General features: G+C 40.6%; 1 protein-coding gene across 2 annotated transcripts in view; it reads right to left on the reverse strand.

Annotated features, from left to right (window-relative positions):
* Positions 1–3,709: 3,709 nt before the first annotated feature.
* The window catches only part of ascc2 (activating signal cointegrator 1 complex subunit 2), a 55,979-nt gene continuing 44,478 nt past the window's right edge, over positions 3,710–15,210 (reverse strand). Inside the window, exons 17-19 of one of the 2 annotated variants that reach the window (XM_033043162.1) lie at positions 13,091–13,169; positions 10,594–10,688; positions 3,710–4,890 (exon numbers count right to left, since the gene is read on the reverse strand). In XM_033043162.1, coding sequence (XP_032899053.1) covers positions 4,716–4,890; positions 10,594–10,688; positions 13,091–13,169 — 349 coding nt within the window. In that variant the 3' untranslated portion in view covers positions 3,710–4,715. Of the gene's footprint in view, positions 4,891–10,593; positions 10,689–13,078; positions 13,170–15,210 lie in introns of both variants that reach the window. The other variant, XM_033043161.1, reaches the window with a different exon arrangement.

Genomic DNA, 15,210 nt, shown 5'->3' on the forward strand with positions numbered 1-15,210 from the left:
CTATGGTTTGAGTATGGGAGGGGAGGGGGGAAGTAGGCAGTTTCTGTTGGCTGATCCTCATTTGTTTGCATTACAATTCTTCCACTCTTAAGCTGTGCAGATATTTTCTATTGGCAGCTGTTCTAAGCAAGAGTCTCTGCATAAGTTTTGAATTGATAGAGCCAAAAGGCTGTTAATGCCTCTATTGAGGAAGACCAAGTTGAGGGGTGAATTCATAACAGGATATTGCATGCTAAACAGTGGTAACAGTATGCCATACAGAGCCATGCTATTTCACAATCCATGGTTTAAATTGGTGTGATCCTGCCACATCCAGTTGCAGGTGAAAATGCACAGCTAATGGTTTGTGGCATCTCCATTCTCAACGATGGGGGAGCCCAGCACATGCCAAAAACAATGTTGAAGCAAATAGTCAGCTGTGGTGACATGTTCTGAGTATGAATCTTATTAGGTCTTTAACATTGTCGGAGATGGACAACTTCAGTTAGCATGATTAAGAAAATACTGGTGAATCGTATACGTGCAGCAAAAGTCATGCTCAGTCCGCAGAAGGGTTTCGGCCTGAAACGTTGCCTATTTCCTTCGCTCCACAGATGCTGCTGCACTCGCTGAGTTTCTCCAGCACTTTTGCCTGCCATGGTACTCAAGATGTGTTCCAGAACTTGTGCAGTTTCAGTAAAGATACAATGTTGGTGTCTATTCAACAATGTGGAAAGTTGCCCAGTTACATGTCTGCCAATAATCCAAACCACCCTATCAATCTCATCTGTTATTACAGTAATTGAAGGTATTGCAGGCAGTGCTATGAAGTGGCACTCAATACTAATCTTCAGGTGCAAAAGCAGCTGCACCTCAAAGAATATCAAAATGTGCATGGCATTAATTTGCTGCCTTAATATAGAATGTACTTGCTGGAGTGTACTTAGGAAGATGATATCACCTGAACCCAAAATCGACTTCCTCAGACACAAAGTAGGGCAAGTGATTATCACCTACAAGTACCCTTCCCAAAAATCTGTCCTAGCCTGGAAATACGTTGCTGTTCTTTCCATCATTACTTGGTCTAAATATAGGAATTCCCAATTCAATACCACTTCACAACACAGTTTGTTCAAGTTCAGGGTAGAAGTTTACCAACTTCTTCAAAATGGGCAATTAGAAATGGACAATCCTATGAATTAATAAACAAACAGATTAGGGACATTGTGAAATCACTCATTTATTCAACTTATTAGTAGTGCACTGTTAATTTCAGTCCCAATAATTTGTGATTAAATATTCTATTGAAAGACATTCTTGCCATAGAGAGAGTACAGAGAAGGTTCACCAGACTGATTCCTGGGATGGCAGGACTTTCATATGAAGAAAGACTGGATAGACTCGGCTTGTACTCAATAGAATTTAGAAAATTGAGGGGGGATCTTATAGAAACTTACAAAATTCTTAAGGGGTTGGACAGGCTAGATGCAGGAAGATTATTCCCGATGTTGGGGAAGTCCAGAACAAGGGGTCACAGTTTAAGGATAAGGCGCAAGGCTTTTAGAACCGAGATGAGAAAATATTTCTTTATACAGAGAGTTGTGAATCTGTGGAATTCTCTGCCACAGAAGGTAGTTGAGGCCAGTTCATTGGCTATATTTAAGAGGGAGTTAGATGTGGCCCTTGTGGCTAAAGGGATCAGGGGGTATGGAAAGAAGGCAGGTACAGGATACTGAGTTGGATGATCAGCCATGATCATATTGAATGGCAGTGCAGGCTCGAAGGGCCGAATGGCCCACTCCACCTATTTTCTGTTTCTAATACAAATGGAAATTTATGACACAGGAAGCCATGTGGCCAGATATCTGCCAATCTAATAATTCTAATATATTGACATTGCTGCAGTGTTAATTTATGGTCTGTAATTTCCTTCTTTGGACCAACTGATGATGCCATGTTTATCCTGGTGACTGGATTAAAAATTAGAAAGTCAGAATTTGTGGCACCTGAATTTTGATTTACCAATTTCTACTTGCACTATTCTCTTTTGATCCAACCACAGAATTTGGGGCCACTGAAAGATACTGTATGTGTCCTTAGCTTAAATTTTATTTGCAATAATCATCAGTATGGATCACTATAAATATATGGCTCGTTTAGGGTGCTCAGATGTCAATTCTCATTCAGTCTATGGCTTGCATGTTGATTTACTTCCTCTTCCATAATAAATTCTATACAACAAAATCAAGTATTTTATGGCATTTCCCATGAGTGCATGATCATCCATTTATTAAGATGGTGATTTTCTTTGTTCCACATAATTAACCCAAACTTTAACCAATTCTCATATTTGTATCATAATCGCTCTTAGCATTTTAGGCACAATTGCCCTCTGACAATCCTTACCTTTATCATTTGAGCATCATTTTAAGGTCGTAAGAACAGAGATTTGTTTCCAGCAGAATATTCCCAGCCACTTGTATGTAGTGCTAAATATTTCACCGTATTATAGTCAATTGTTTGCTTCTTCCTTACATGGATTACAGGCCCCATGAATGATCCGGGTATTTTGTGCCATTTTTTATTCTACTTTCAGGTCTCCGGTACTTTACTACTATATTATGAAGGTAACTTAATCTCTTTTGACTGTTTTATTGGCCCCATAGCAAAAACCATGTCGCCGGGCTGGAAACTGGAATTATCCTGAGCTAATTCTGCTACCGCCATCATCTGCTGCGACAAGTGATGGCTTCCACTGATTGTCGCCGGAATCTTGCGTCCTTATCAGGACGGATGATGACAGCGAGGCCAACATTTGTAACAAGATGAACACGAAAAGATGACTTAGTTTCTCTCTTTCTGTTATCTCCAGATCTATGTTAGAATGCCATTCCTTTTCCTCTCATGCAAATGTATTTAATCTGTATCCATCCATCCATCTCCACTACTCATTTATTTTGCTTACACCAAACTGAGTGCAAGTTTTCTTTTGTGTCACCAGAAATTATTTCAACAACTCTGGCACATCAACACTATCCTACACCTACTAAGGACAGTTTCCAATTATACCAAGCCAATTAACCTACAAGCCTGTACATCTTTGGAGTGTTTATTAGTTCTTTATAAACATTATCAAATTGGGATAAATACAGCTAGAAAATAAAATAAATTTTAAGCTTAAACATACCTTTATTGAGAAGGATTTTCGTCTGAAGAAGGGTCAGAAGGACCCTATTTCCTTCGCTCCATAGATGCTGCCTCACCCGCTGAGTTTCTCCAGCATTTTTGTCTACCTAGGATTTCCGTTAGTCTGAGGGTGGTGAATCTGGAATTCATTGACGGCTGTGGCGGCCAAGTTATTGGGTGTTTTAAAGCAGAGATTGACAGGTTCTTGATTAGTATGGGTGACAAAGGTTAGGGGGAGAAGGCAGGAGAACGGGATTGAGTGGGAAAGATAGATCAGCCACGATTCAATGGCGGAGTAGACTCAATGGGCCGAATGGCCTAATTCTGCTCAATACTTTAGAAACAATTTTTGTTTTATTGTGTGGAACCGTTCTGCAGAAATGAGACCTAATTAATAGCTTTAGTTAGATTGCAATGCAATTTGAATTTTCTTGGCATTTGAAGAGGCCAAGGAAGCCATTCAGTTGTCATAGGACTGAGACCAATAAAAGTCACCCATGTTGGAATGTTCACATCCTCAAATTAAAACAAATACAAATTAATATACTGACTGATGCCTCAGAATTTATTTGGAAATGATTGTATTTACGTCACATTAACCTCGATGCAAATATAGTTTGTAATTAAGTGTGGATTATGTAAATACCAAATCGTGTTAGCACAAGCCATTACAAACTGCAAATCGAGCATTAATCCAGTGCAACGGATAAATGATGAATCATCAGTTGCCAAAATAAATAATTATTACTGTATATTGCCTACCATCTCTGCTGAAATCATTCTTCATAATGTGGTGACTAATCTATTTCAATCCTACTCTCACATTTCCAATAACATTCTTGCCATGTATTCATTAACTGTACAAATTAACTGTGTTGCACATCTTTACCCTTTATATTTTTTCTGCAGCCATCCCACGTTTCCAAGTCTATAAGCGAGGGTCGAGAAAGATTTCCATAGCCCAGGTACTCTGAACACAACTAGGTCAAACACCAATGACGGGTCTTGCGACCAAAATATTAAATGATGCAAGGAAGTGCATCTGAAGAAGGGAATGATGGAAAAAAATGTTTTTGGCTGAAAATATTTAAATAAAGGTTTGACTGACTTCATTGCTGAATTGTAGTATGTTCTAGCAATTGTATTAGTGGCGCAACAGTATTAAAGACATACCATTCTGAAGAAAAGGCAGAGTGAACCATGCACTGAAATAAGCTAAGACACTGTTATATAGAGCAAGTTTTAAACGTCAGTAAATAAAATAATGGAGTAGCTTTTACTCTTTCCTGCATCACAGAAGTCTAGTTTTGACTGACATTCATATCTAGCCACCATATATTTGTCAGTTGCATCTGAGATTGTGCAGTAAAATATTCAAGGGAGTGAACACTGGAGGACAAAAAAATGAATTAATGTATCATTGTTCAATATGCTTGCCTCCTCTTGGCTGACAACATCATAGAGAATAAGTGTGCAATTTACATAGCTCATGATTTGAGTGGAGGTAAAAGATGGTGAATTCTTGAGTAATAGGGCGAGAAAAAAACGTTTTAAAAAGAAGTTGGAATCATTCCTTTGTTCCGCTTTCTATCGGCAAGCGATCGTCGATTATGATTACCTCGAAAGGATTTATTAGTCTCTTTTTTTCTTCTTTCTGTTAATGTTTCTTTCGATTGTCCCTGGCCCTTTGCCATCCCTGTAACAGCAGCGTTGTCACGTTTGATTCTGCAAAAAGTTAAATTTAAGACATTATCATTATCATTATTTACAGTGAACAAATAATTGTTTTGCCTCTTTCAGAAGCCAACCACAAATGGGGAGGGGGGTGTGTGTGTGGAAATCTTAGAAAGGCAGCAGAGGGATGAAGTGAATTACCGGTAAACATAATCAGAACAGCACAATGTGTACATGTATGAATTAACCAAAAGACCAGTTCAAAATCCACTTTCCCCCACAACGAGTACAAGTTATTTGAAAAAACTGCATTAATATAACACCTTAAATATTGAAAGGTATCCAAAGCAATTAATTCCAACTAAAGGTGAATGTGAACACTGGAGAATTTTAATTATCTAGGTTTAATAAACACGTTCTCAATTCAGAGTTCAGCTGCCAATTTTTTAAATAATTAAAGAATAATTAGAATATTTTTCTATAAGACAATTGTTCATATTGTTAACCATTCTTTAAATATCTGCAGACTTACTGTTTTTATATTTATAATTAGGTTTATATCCTACTTTAATTTTTCAGCCCTTAATCTTTGAAATCATTAATTTTCTTATATTATGTCCAATTTTCTGATATCCCAGCCATCTTTGTGTAATTATATGCATTTACTTTAAGGTTGATTTTATATGTGTTTTAATTAACTAGTTGTTTGAACCAACCCTATTTCCCCAACCCCATGCCAGCCTTGGAATCTATCTCATTGGAATGTATTAATTTTGTTTATTGTATGAGATCTCCTTAAATGACAGATCTTCTAACCTCATCCAACAGTTTATCTAGCTCTGATTTCACATGCTCATAATTGCTCTTACGTTTTATATATTGGCGTTGGAGCCATTCATCTCTCCTTCAAACCAAATATAAAATTCAAATACATTATGGATACTGCCACAAAGTCACTAATTAATTCTCTCTCATTGCATAATATTAGATTTACCATGCCTGCTCTCTGGTTTTCACCAAAGGTGTTGCTTTAGAAAATATCCCGTAAACATCCTATAATGTCCTTAGCTCAGCTACCTTTGCCCATCTGATTTTTCAAGCCAGCTTAAATTCTCCTATGATTATCTCAGAATCTTTCGGACATGCTCCTATTATTTCTTCCTTTAGATTCTGTCCTGCCAGTGGTTATTGTTAGAGACCAGTACACCACTCATTCAAGCGGATATGTACCTTCAATATTTCTCATCATCCCTCAAATCCCATCTACATCCCAAACTTATACCATTCTTCTTCAGTGTGGTAAGACCAACATTAATCAACAGAGCTAATCCTCCACTTTCTTGTTTACTGTCCTTTCTAAATGCCATTTACTCATCAATATTGACATCCAATTCTATATTATCCTGCAGCATGTCTCTGTAATGCCTGTCACGTCATATTTATTTCTATTTATGCTCTCTGTTCACCTGTTTTGTATGATGCTATATGCACTCAGATGCAAAGCCTTTATTGTCCTATTGTTTTTGTAACCTCCTTCCTCGTCTATCAATTTACTTTTATATTTGTACTCATCATTCCTTCCCGTCACAATTTATCATTTTCATATTATTACCTTTCACTCCAGCTTTTTCTCAACTAGTTTACTACATGTTATAAACATTTATGCTTTGAGCCCACAATTCTGTTTTGGATACTCACAACTTCCCACCATGGTTAAGCAGGAGTCTGCGCCAGCAGTAAAATTATCCCCCCATCAACAGTACTGCAGGCAGTATCTCAGGGACCAGAGCCACTTCCACCATGACTTTGAGCTATTCATCCATTACCGTGGGGTGGGAGATTGCAACCTTCATGTGGTCCACCCTGTTTCGGCTAATGCAATCAACCCGGCGTGCACAAACAAATAGATGTGTGGCTGTGCACGCCATACGCAAGAAGATGATGATTCATTACCATAATCTTAATTACCTATTGTCAATTTGCTCATAGTTCCGGTTACAATCAAAAGATTCTGCTTCTTAAATTTGATGCTTAGCTTGACAATCTGAAGGGCCTGTCCCACTTTCACGAGTTATTCACGAATTCTCCCGAGTTTTTTAATTCGCAGAATGTTCGTAACAAGTCTGTAGGAGTCCGTGGATATATCGTAGCGGCTTGTTATGCCAGCCGTAGGTACTCGGGGGCATCAGGTAAGTCGGGACGTTTTTTCCAGCCTGATGAAAAATGTCCACGAGTAAAAAAATAGCCCAGAGTACCTACGGCTGGCATAACGAGCCGCTACGATATATCCACGGACTCCTACGGCCTCCTTCAGACTCGTTACGAACATTCTGTGAGTTTGAAAACTCGGGAGAATTCGTGAATAACTCAGGAGATTTCGTGAATAACTCGGGAAAGTGGGACAGGCCCTTGACTCTTTGTTTGCCATGGGTACCTAGGTTCAAGGACTATTCAATCGTACCCCTCTCATTGCAAGTTCCTCTCCAGCAGATGAGCTTAAAATTTGCACTAGTAGTTTCCTGGAAGCTTGTACTTTGCATTAGATAAGCTCTGCATCAATCTTGATCTCAGGATGGTGTCAGTTACATTAAGTGGAAGTATTTCAGATCAACTAGAATTTCTTGCAGAAGTCATAAGGAGGAAAATATTACATCTGAATAGTAAATACTTATTATTTCAACAATACATTTTGCACTGATTTTTTCCAGACTGAAGTTCAAGTTTAAACTAAATTGGGAAATAACTAATGTACCCTTCAGTAATCCATGCAGCCACAGGAATGACATGCATTTTTCACACAGACACTGCCACACAGACACAGACAAAGTCAGGATCAATCCTGTGACCCTCGAGCTGCAAGGTAACTGGCGCCATTCAGGCAAATTACCTTGTCTGTATCAGGTTTAAAAGTCAATCCATCTAGAGCTTAGTTTGAGAATTGAAGCAAGCACAGGAAGCAACCACTGCCATGAGTGATAGACAATAGATGCAGGAGTACGCCATTCGGCCCTTCGAGCCAGCACCACCATTCACTGTGATCATGGCTGATCATCCACAATCAGTACCCCGTTCCTGTCTTCTCCCCATATCCCGATTCCGCTATCTTTAAGAGTATGTAACTCTCTCTTGAAAGCATCCAGAGAATTGGCCTCCACTGCCTTCTGAGGCAGAGAATTCCAAAGATTTACACAATTTCTGTGTGGAAAAGTGTTTCCTCATCTCTGTTCTAAATGCCTTAAACTGTGGCCCCTGGTTCTGGACTTTCCCAACATCGAGAACATGTTTCCTGCCTCTAGCGTGTCCGAACCCTTAATAATCTTATATTTTTGAATAGGATCCCCTCTCTTCCTTCTAAATTCCAGAGTATACAAGCCCAGCTGCTCCATTCTATCAACATATGACAGTCCTGTCATCCCGGAAATTAACCTTGTGAACCTACGCTGCACTCCCTCAATAGCAAGAATGTCCTTCCTCAAATTTGTAGAGCAAAACTGCACACCATACTAGGGCCCTGTACAACTGCAGAAGGACCTCTTTGCTCCTATATTCAACTCCTTTTGTTATGAAGGCCAACATGCCATTTGCTTTCTTCACTGCCTGTTGTACCTGCATGCTTACTTTCAGTGACTGATGAACAAGGATACCCAGATCTCGTTGTACTTCCCCTTTTCCCAACTTGACACCATTCTGCCTTCCTGTTCTTGCCACCAAAGTGGATAACCTCACATTTATCCACATTAAACTGCATCTGCCCAATCACCCAACCTGTCCAAGTCACCCTGCATCCTCATAGCATCCCCCTCACAGTTCACGCTGCCACCCAGCTTTGTGTCATCTGCAAATTTGCTCATGTTACTTTTAATCCCCATCTAAATCATTAATGTACATTGTAAATAGCTACGGTCCCAGCACCGAGCCTTGCGGTACCCCACTAGTCACTGCCTGCCTTCAATGACACCTTCAACTAATTTTACAGTATCTTAATTCATATTTTGTAAAGATATGCATTTTTTCATCAAGACATGAAAGCATATAAAAATAAAAATATAAATAAAATATAAATGTACATGAGAGCTAATGCTGGACAAGCTGGAGGTGAGTGGGGGCATCAGTGAACACTGCAATGTGGGGTTCAGGGCTGGGGACACGCAGCTGCTGCATCATGTATTGACAACTGCTCAGACATTCCAATCTCTCACATCAGTTCTGATTGGAATACAGTCTCCCGTTTTTATTGTTTAGCTGCAATCTCTCCCCAACCCAGAGATTTGTCGATGTTAAAAACAAGCTTAACTGTGGTTAGTATAGGGTCATCAGTAGAGCTCTACGCTCTTAACCAGGTTCCAGGAACAGCAGTGAGCAGGGAAGAGGACCGCACCAGGTTCCGTGCACACCATTACGCAGGTCCGGGTTCGCACCAGGCTCCTGACATAGTGTAGAAGGCAGGGGTTTGCACCACGTTCCTGGCACAACCAGAACTACATTCTGAAGAAACAAGGAACTGTAGATGCTGGTTTACACAAAAGGAGACAAAGTGCAGGAGTAACTCAACAAGTGAGGCAGCATCTCTGGACATAAGATGGGTCTCTCAGACTGAAGAAAGGTCCCAACCTGAAATGATACCTGGACCCGCTGAGTTACTCCAGCACTTTTGTCCTTTTGAACCATATTCTGCACTGGCATCTTTCTCTCTACTCTACCTTTTGTATTCCTTATTGGCTTGATTGTACTAATGTACAGTATTTTGCATGCTATCCAATCTAATCAGATAATAAAGCTTTTCACTGTATCTCGGTATGCATAGCAATAATCAACCAAAACTTATGCCGTGCACAGGGAGGAGGTTTGCACCAGGTACCTGGCACTGCAGCAGTCATTAATGATTCACTATTTCTCATATATAGGAATGAATTTACGGGAATGAATACTGAGTATTGAGTTAGGCACCGATTTTAAGTCTATAAATTATAAAAATAGAAAGATTGCTCAGTCCTCCTACACCTACATGATCTCCCGATCACTAGACACTTTAAATCCCCTTCCCGTTCCCATACTGACTTTTCTGCTCTGGGCCTCCTCCACTGTCAGATTGAGGCCCACGCAAATTAGAGGAACAGCACCACATATTTTGCTTGGGCAGCTTACAAGCCAGCGGTACAAATAAATAACTTCTCTAACTTCAAGTACCCCTTGCTTGCTCTCTCTCTCCATCCCCCCCTCCCCCGATCCTAGTTCACCGACAAATTTGACTGTCCTCCTGATTAAACTTTTATCTTTGTGTGCCTCATTGTCACCTTTCTCCAGCTACCAATGAGCTATTCTACATTTTCTTTGAGCTTTGTCCCCTTTTGATCTCATCCCTGTGTCTCCCTCCGCCCTGACACTCAGTCTGAAGACGGGTCCCAACCCGAAACATCACCCATTCCCTCTATCCAGAGATGCTGCCTGTCCCGCTGAGTTATTCCAGCGTTTTGTGTTTATCTTTAGAGATATTCAAAGTTTGACTCTGGTTTCTGGATTTTGGAACCATTCAAAATTCTCATGCTACACTTGGTTTGTTCCACTCAAATAAAACTAATCACTTTAAAATGGGGCATAATCTTTTAATTATGTAGGAAATTTCACATGAAAATAAAAAGATAAAGTCTTCTGCAAAAGTAAATATTAAAAAATAACAAACATTAAAAAAAAAAGGACAAACTAGTAAGAGAACACGAAAAATAAACATATTTTTCTGCTGCCACCGCTTCTTACCCTTTTCTGGCACAGAAAGTCGCACGTCTTGCCTCAGCCCTTTCCCTCAGCAATGCTGGGTCCTGCACAAATAGATCCCTCTTCAGTCCTTCCTCCTAGAAATGACACCAACACATTAATCACATTTTCCAGCCTTTTCAAGCAGCATTCTTTTTACCTTCACAGAAACAGATCTTTCCTGACTTGCAGGCAATGTTCATGAAGATCGTTCATTTTCAAACAATCTGAACAATGGAGTAAAATGGCAAATTGCTGTATTCAGCGGGTCAGCTAACATGCTGGCAGGCAGTGTATTTCCAGCATTTTCACCGTAGGTAGCTGCTATTTGTATATATTGTGTATGCAAGCAAAGAATCTCAATGTGCCTAGTCACATGTGACAATAAACTATTCCTATCCTATTTTCTGCTTTTACTTCAGGTTTCCGCTTTCTGCAATATTCTAAATAATGGTTTTATATGGATTAGAATTCTATTAAGAATTAGCTACATTATCTGATATAATCTTTATGCTCAGCACAGTGGATGTTTGTAATTAAACAATCACAAATTTGTTACAACTTAAACCAGGAAAATGGTGTTTCATTTTATGCTTAGTGTCTTTTCATTTGTACATTTAATTCACATTTATGAATTAAGATATTTCAATAATTAACTACATTTCTGGAAGACCATTAAGGCTTCGAGCACAGAACATGGAATAGTATAGCACAGGAACAGGCCCATCGGCCCACCATGTCTCTGCCAACTAGGATGCCAAAGACAACTAATCCCACCTAGCTCTTCATGTGCCTGTCTAAGTACCTCTTAAACATTGATATTTTATCTACTTCAATCACCTCCTCACGCAGCACATTATAGGCACCTACCACTCAGAGTTTTAAAAAAAACGCTTTGTAAATCTCCTTTAATCTTTCCCTCTTTCACCTTTAATCTTTGCCTATCTAACATTTGACATTTCCACCTTGGGAAAAAGACCGACTATCTATGCTCTATGTCGTTCATAATTTTATATATTCTATCAGGTTGTTCTTCAGCCTCTGACACTTCAGAGAAAATGATCTAAATTTGGCCAACCACTCATAGCTAATACTTCCTAATCCAGGAAGCATCCTGGTAAACCTCATGCACGCTTTCGCATACCTTCAGATACCACTGATCACAGGCCTCCAGTCAGAATAACACCCCTCCAACACTGTCCTCCATCTTCTACAGCCAAGCCAATTTGGAAACCAGTTTACCAACTCACTTCGGATCACATAACCCTTAATCTTTTGCAACAACATTTCGTGTGGGACCCTGTTGAATGCTTTACTGAAGTTCATGTATACAACATCCAAGGCCACACTCTCATCGATTATCCTCCAATAACTCAATCAAGTTTGAAGGATTTCCCCCAACAAAAGCTACGCCAACTATCTCTAACAAATGATTTCAGATGCAAGTAGATCTTATCTCCAAGAATCATCTCCAATCATTTTGCTACCATTGAAGGAAGGATCACTGGTCTATAATTTCCTGATTTATTCCTATTGCCCTTCTCAAACAAAGGAACAACAGCTGTGGCTAAAATGGATGTACAAATCTGTCACGGTCCCAGCAATTTAGTCTCTCACAATATCTGTGTAGATCCCATCTCGCCATAGGGATCATCCATCTGAGTTTTCTTCAAAAATAAATTCATCTTTCTTGATATCAACATGCCCTCGAACATCAGCAAGTCCCTCCCTGATCTCACGGTCCTTGCTTTGGGGAGAGAAGAGTGGAGGTTCACTCGAATCACAGAGATAAGGGTCCACAATCACGTACATATTCTGGAGCAGAAATTTAATTTAGTTGTCCCATTTAATCAGAGCAAAATAGCTGGACAGAAACACTTTTCTTTCTTTCTCCCAAGGGAAACAAAAACCTCATTGGATTACCTCATCAGAAATATGTCAATGCCAAAAATCTGCACGTATTTGAACTTCATATCCTCAAATATTATGACTGAATTAGTTACAAATTCTTCTGCTTTAAAGTTAAAACATCTTAGCTTTAAGGTGAAGTTGATTTTTTGGTGACATACTATGGAGTATTGTGTATAGTCACCTCACTATAGGAAGGATGTGGAGACTTTGGAGAGGGTGCAGAAGAGGTTCACCAAAACAAAGTCTGGTTTGTGTGTGATAGCTATAAGGAGAGATTTACATAGAACAGTACAGCACAGGAACAGGAACATCGGCCCACAACGTCTGTGCAGATCATAATGCTAATTTAAACCGTACATTTTCCTGCACAAGATCCATATCCTCCATTTCCTGACTGTTCGTGTGTCAGTCTCAATTACTCAAAGTTTGTTATTCTATCTGCTTCCACCACTACCCCTGGCAGCACCGTCCAAGCACCACTCCGTAAAATAATGCAATACATGTCTGTGCATTATCTTCTGTAAACAGGCTAAACCCTAACAAATTAAACTTCATTGGTGTAACTAATTTGTGTTACCTTTTGTGTTACCTTTGACACTTCCTCCTCAGCTTCCTCTTCATCCTCCACTTCCTCTTTCTGTCGCAGAACACGAGGGATCGTAAATGGTCTGTGGAAAGCAAGAGTGGATTATGGTAAATGCGCAGATGATTCAAGCCTCTTTTTTTTGTGAATTAGTTGTGAATGCCAGAGTTTTAATCTACATGTTCACTTTTAAAATAATAAAAAGCACAGTCTTACCCAACTTGTCCGTTCCAACCAAGATGTCCCATCTAAGCTAGTCCCATTTGATCGTGTTTGGTCAATATTCCGCCTAACCCTTTCCTCTCCATGTACCTGTCCAAGTGTCTTTTAAAATGCTGTTATGGTATTTGACAACTATCTCCTCTGGCAGCTCGTTCCATTTATCCACTACCATGTGAGTGAAAAGTTTGCCCCCTCATGTTTGTATTAAATCTTTCCTCTCTCGCTTGAAATATGTCCTCTTTTTTTTTGATTCTCCAAACCTGGGTAAAAGACTGCATTCACCCTATCAATTCCCCTCATGATTTTAGCCTGTCCTAGCCTGCCCAAACACTCCCTATAGCACAACCCTTCAAGTTCTGGCAACATCCTTGTTAATCTTATCTAGGGAAATATGGCAATATGATTTCTGCAAATATAATGAGCAAAGTGCAACATGCAAGGCATGATTAGTCAGTTTACAGATGCCATTAAAATAGGTGCATCATAGACAGTAAGGATGGTTATCAAGAATTACAAAGGGATCTTTGTAATCAAGTGGGCCAAGGAATGGTAAATAGAGTTTAATTCAGATAAGCGTGAGATGTTGCATTTTGGGAAGTCAAACCAGGGCAGGACCTTCATAGTGAACAGTTATGAGGAGTTATGTTGAGCAGAGGGATCTAGCAGTGCAAGTACATAATTCCCTGAAAGTGACATTGCAGGTAGATAGGGTGATGAATGCATGTTTTAGCATGCTGGTCTTCATAAGTCAGGGAATCGTATAGAAGTTGGTCTGTTGCTAAAATACGTTGATAAGGCCACACTTGGAATATTGTGTTCCGTTTTGATCATCTTGCTATAGGCAAGATGCTTTAACCTGAAAAAATTGCAGAGGCGGTTTACAAGGATGGTGTCAGGACACAGCGCCTGGCTAATGGGAAAGGTTGAGCAGGCTAAAACTTTACTCATTGGCGAGTAGGAGGCTGAGGGGCAATCTTATAGAGTGTACAAAATCATGAGGGAATAGATGAGGTGAATTAAATAACCTTTTGGTCAGGGTAGGGGAATAAAGAACTAGAGAACATAGGTTTATGGTGAGAGGGGAAAGATTGAATAGGAACCCGAGATGCAACTTTTTCCACACAAAGAGCGGTGGGGACATGGAACAAACTGCCATGTAGTAGTGAGGCAGGTACAATATCAGCATTTAAAGTATATTTGGACAGGAACATAGATAGGAATGATTTAGGGGGATATGGGTTGGGCTCTTTGCACACCACACAGGTACACAGGCGGCGCGACTCTCGTCAGCAGCGGCCTCTGCAGTCCGTCTGTGTTTTATTATTTTTTGTCTCGTTTTTATGTAGTTTTTGTTATTTTTTTTGTTGGGGTATGTGTGTGGGGGGAGGGGGTAACTTTAAAATCTTTCCCCTGCACGGGAGACCCGACCTTTTCTTTGTCGGGTCTCCGTTGTCGTTGGGGCTGCAACGTGGAGCGGCCTCCAACAGGAACGACCTGGGGTTCCAGCTGCGGAGCTGCCGACTACTCACCGTCACGGGGCTGGCCGAGTCCGGAGCGGGTGGAGCTGTGGTTGAGCACTGCTGCCACCCGACCTCCGGAGTTGCGGAGGCTGCAACTGCGGGTTTGGCGGACGGCGGCACCGGGAGCCCGCGGGTCCCTGCTGGGTGACCGCTTTTCGGGGCTTCCGCAACGGCGACTTCTCCCGCCCAAGTTGCGGGGTTGAAGAGCACCTGGAGCGGGGCCTTACACCATTGCCCCGCGTGGCTTGGAATGGCCGCGGGACTCTGCGAGCGCACGCCGGGGGCTCTAACACCAAGACCCGGTGCGCGACCTTGCATCACCCGGCGTGGCTTTAATGGCCGCGGGACAATCGCCATCGCCAGCCGGGAGCTTTGACTTTGACT

Source organism: Amblyraja radiata, chromosome 25 (genome assembly GCF_010909765.2).
Source record: "Amblyraja radiata isolate CabotCenter1 chromosome 25, sAmbRad1.1.pri, whole genome shotgun sequence".
NCBI classification, from domain to species: Eukaryota; Metazoa; Chordata; class Chondrichthyes; order Rajiformes; family Rajidae; genus Amblyraja; species Amblyraja radiata.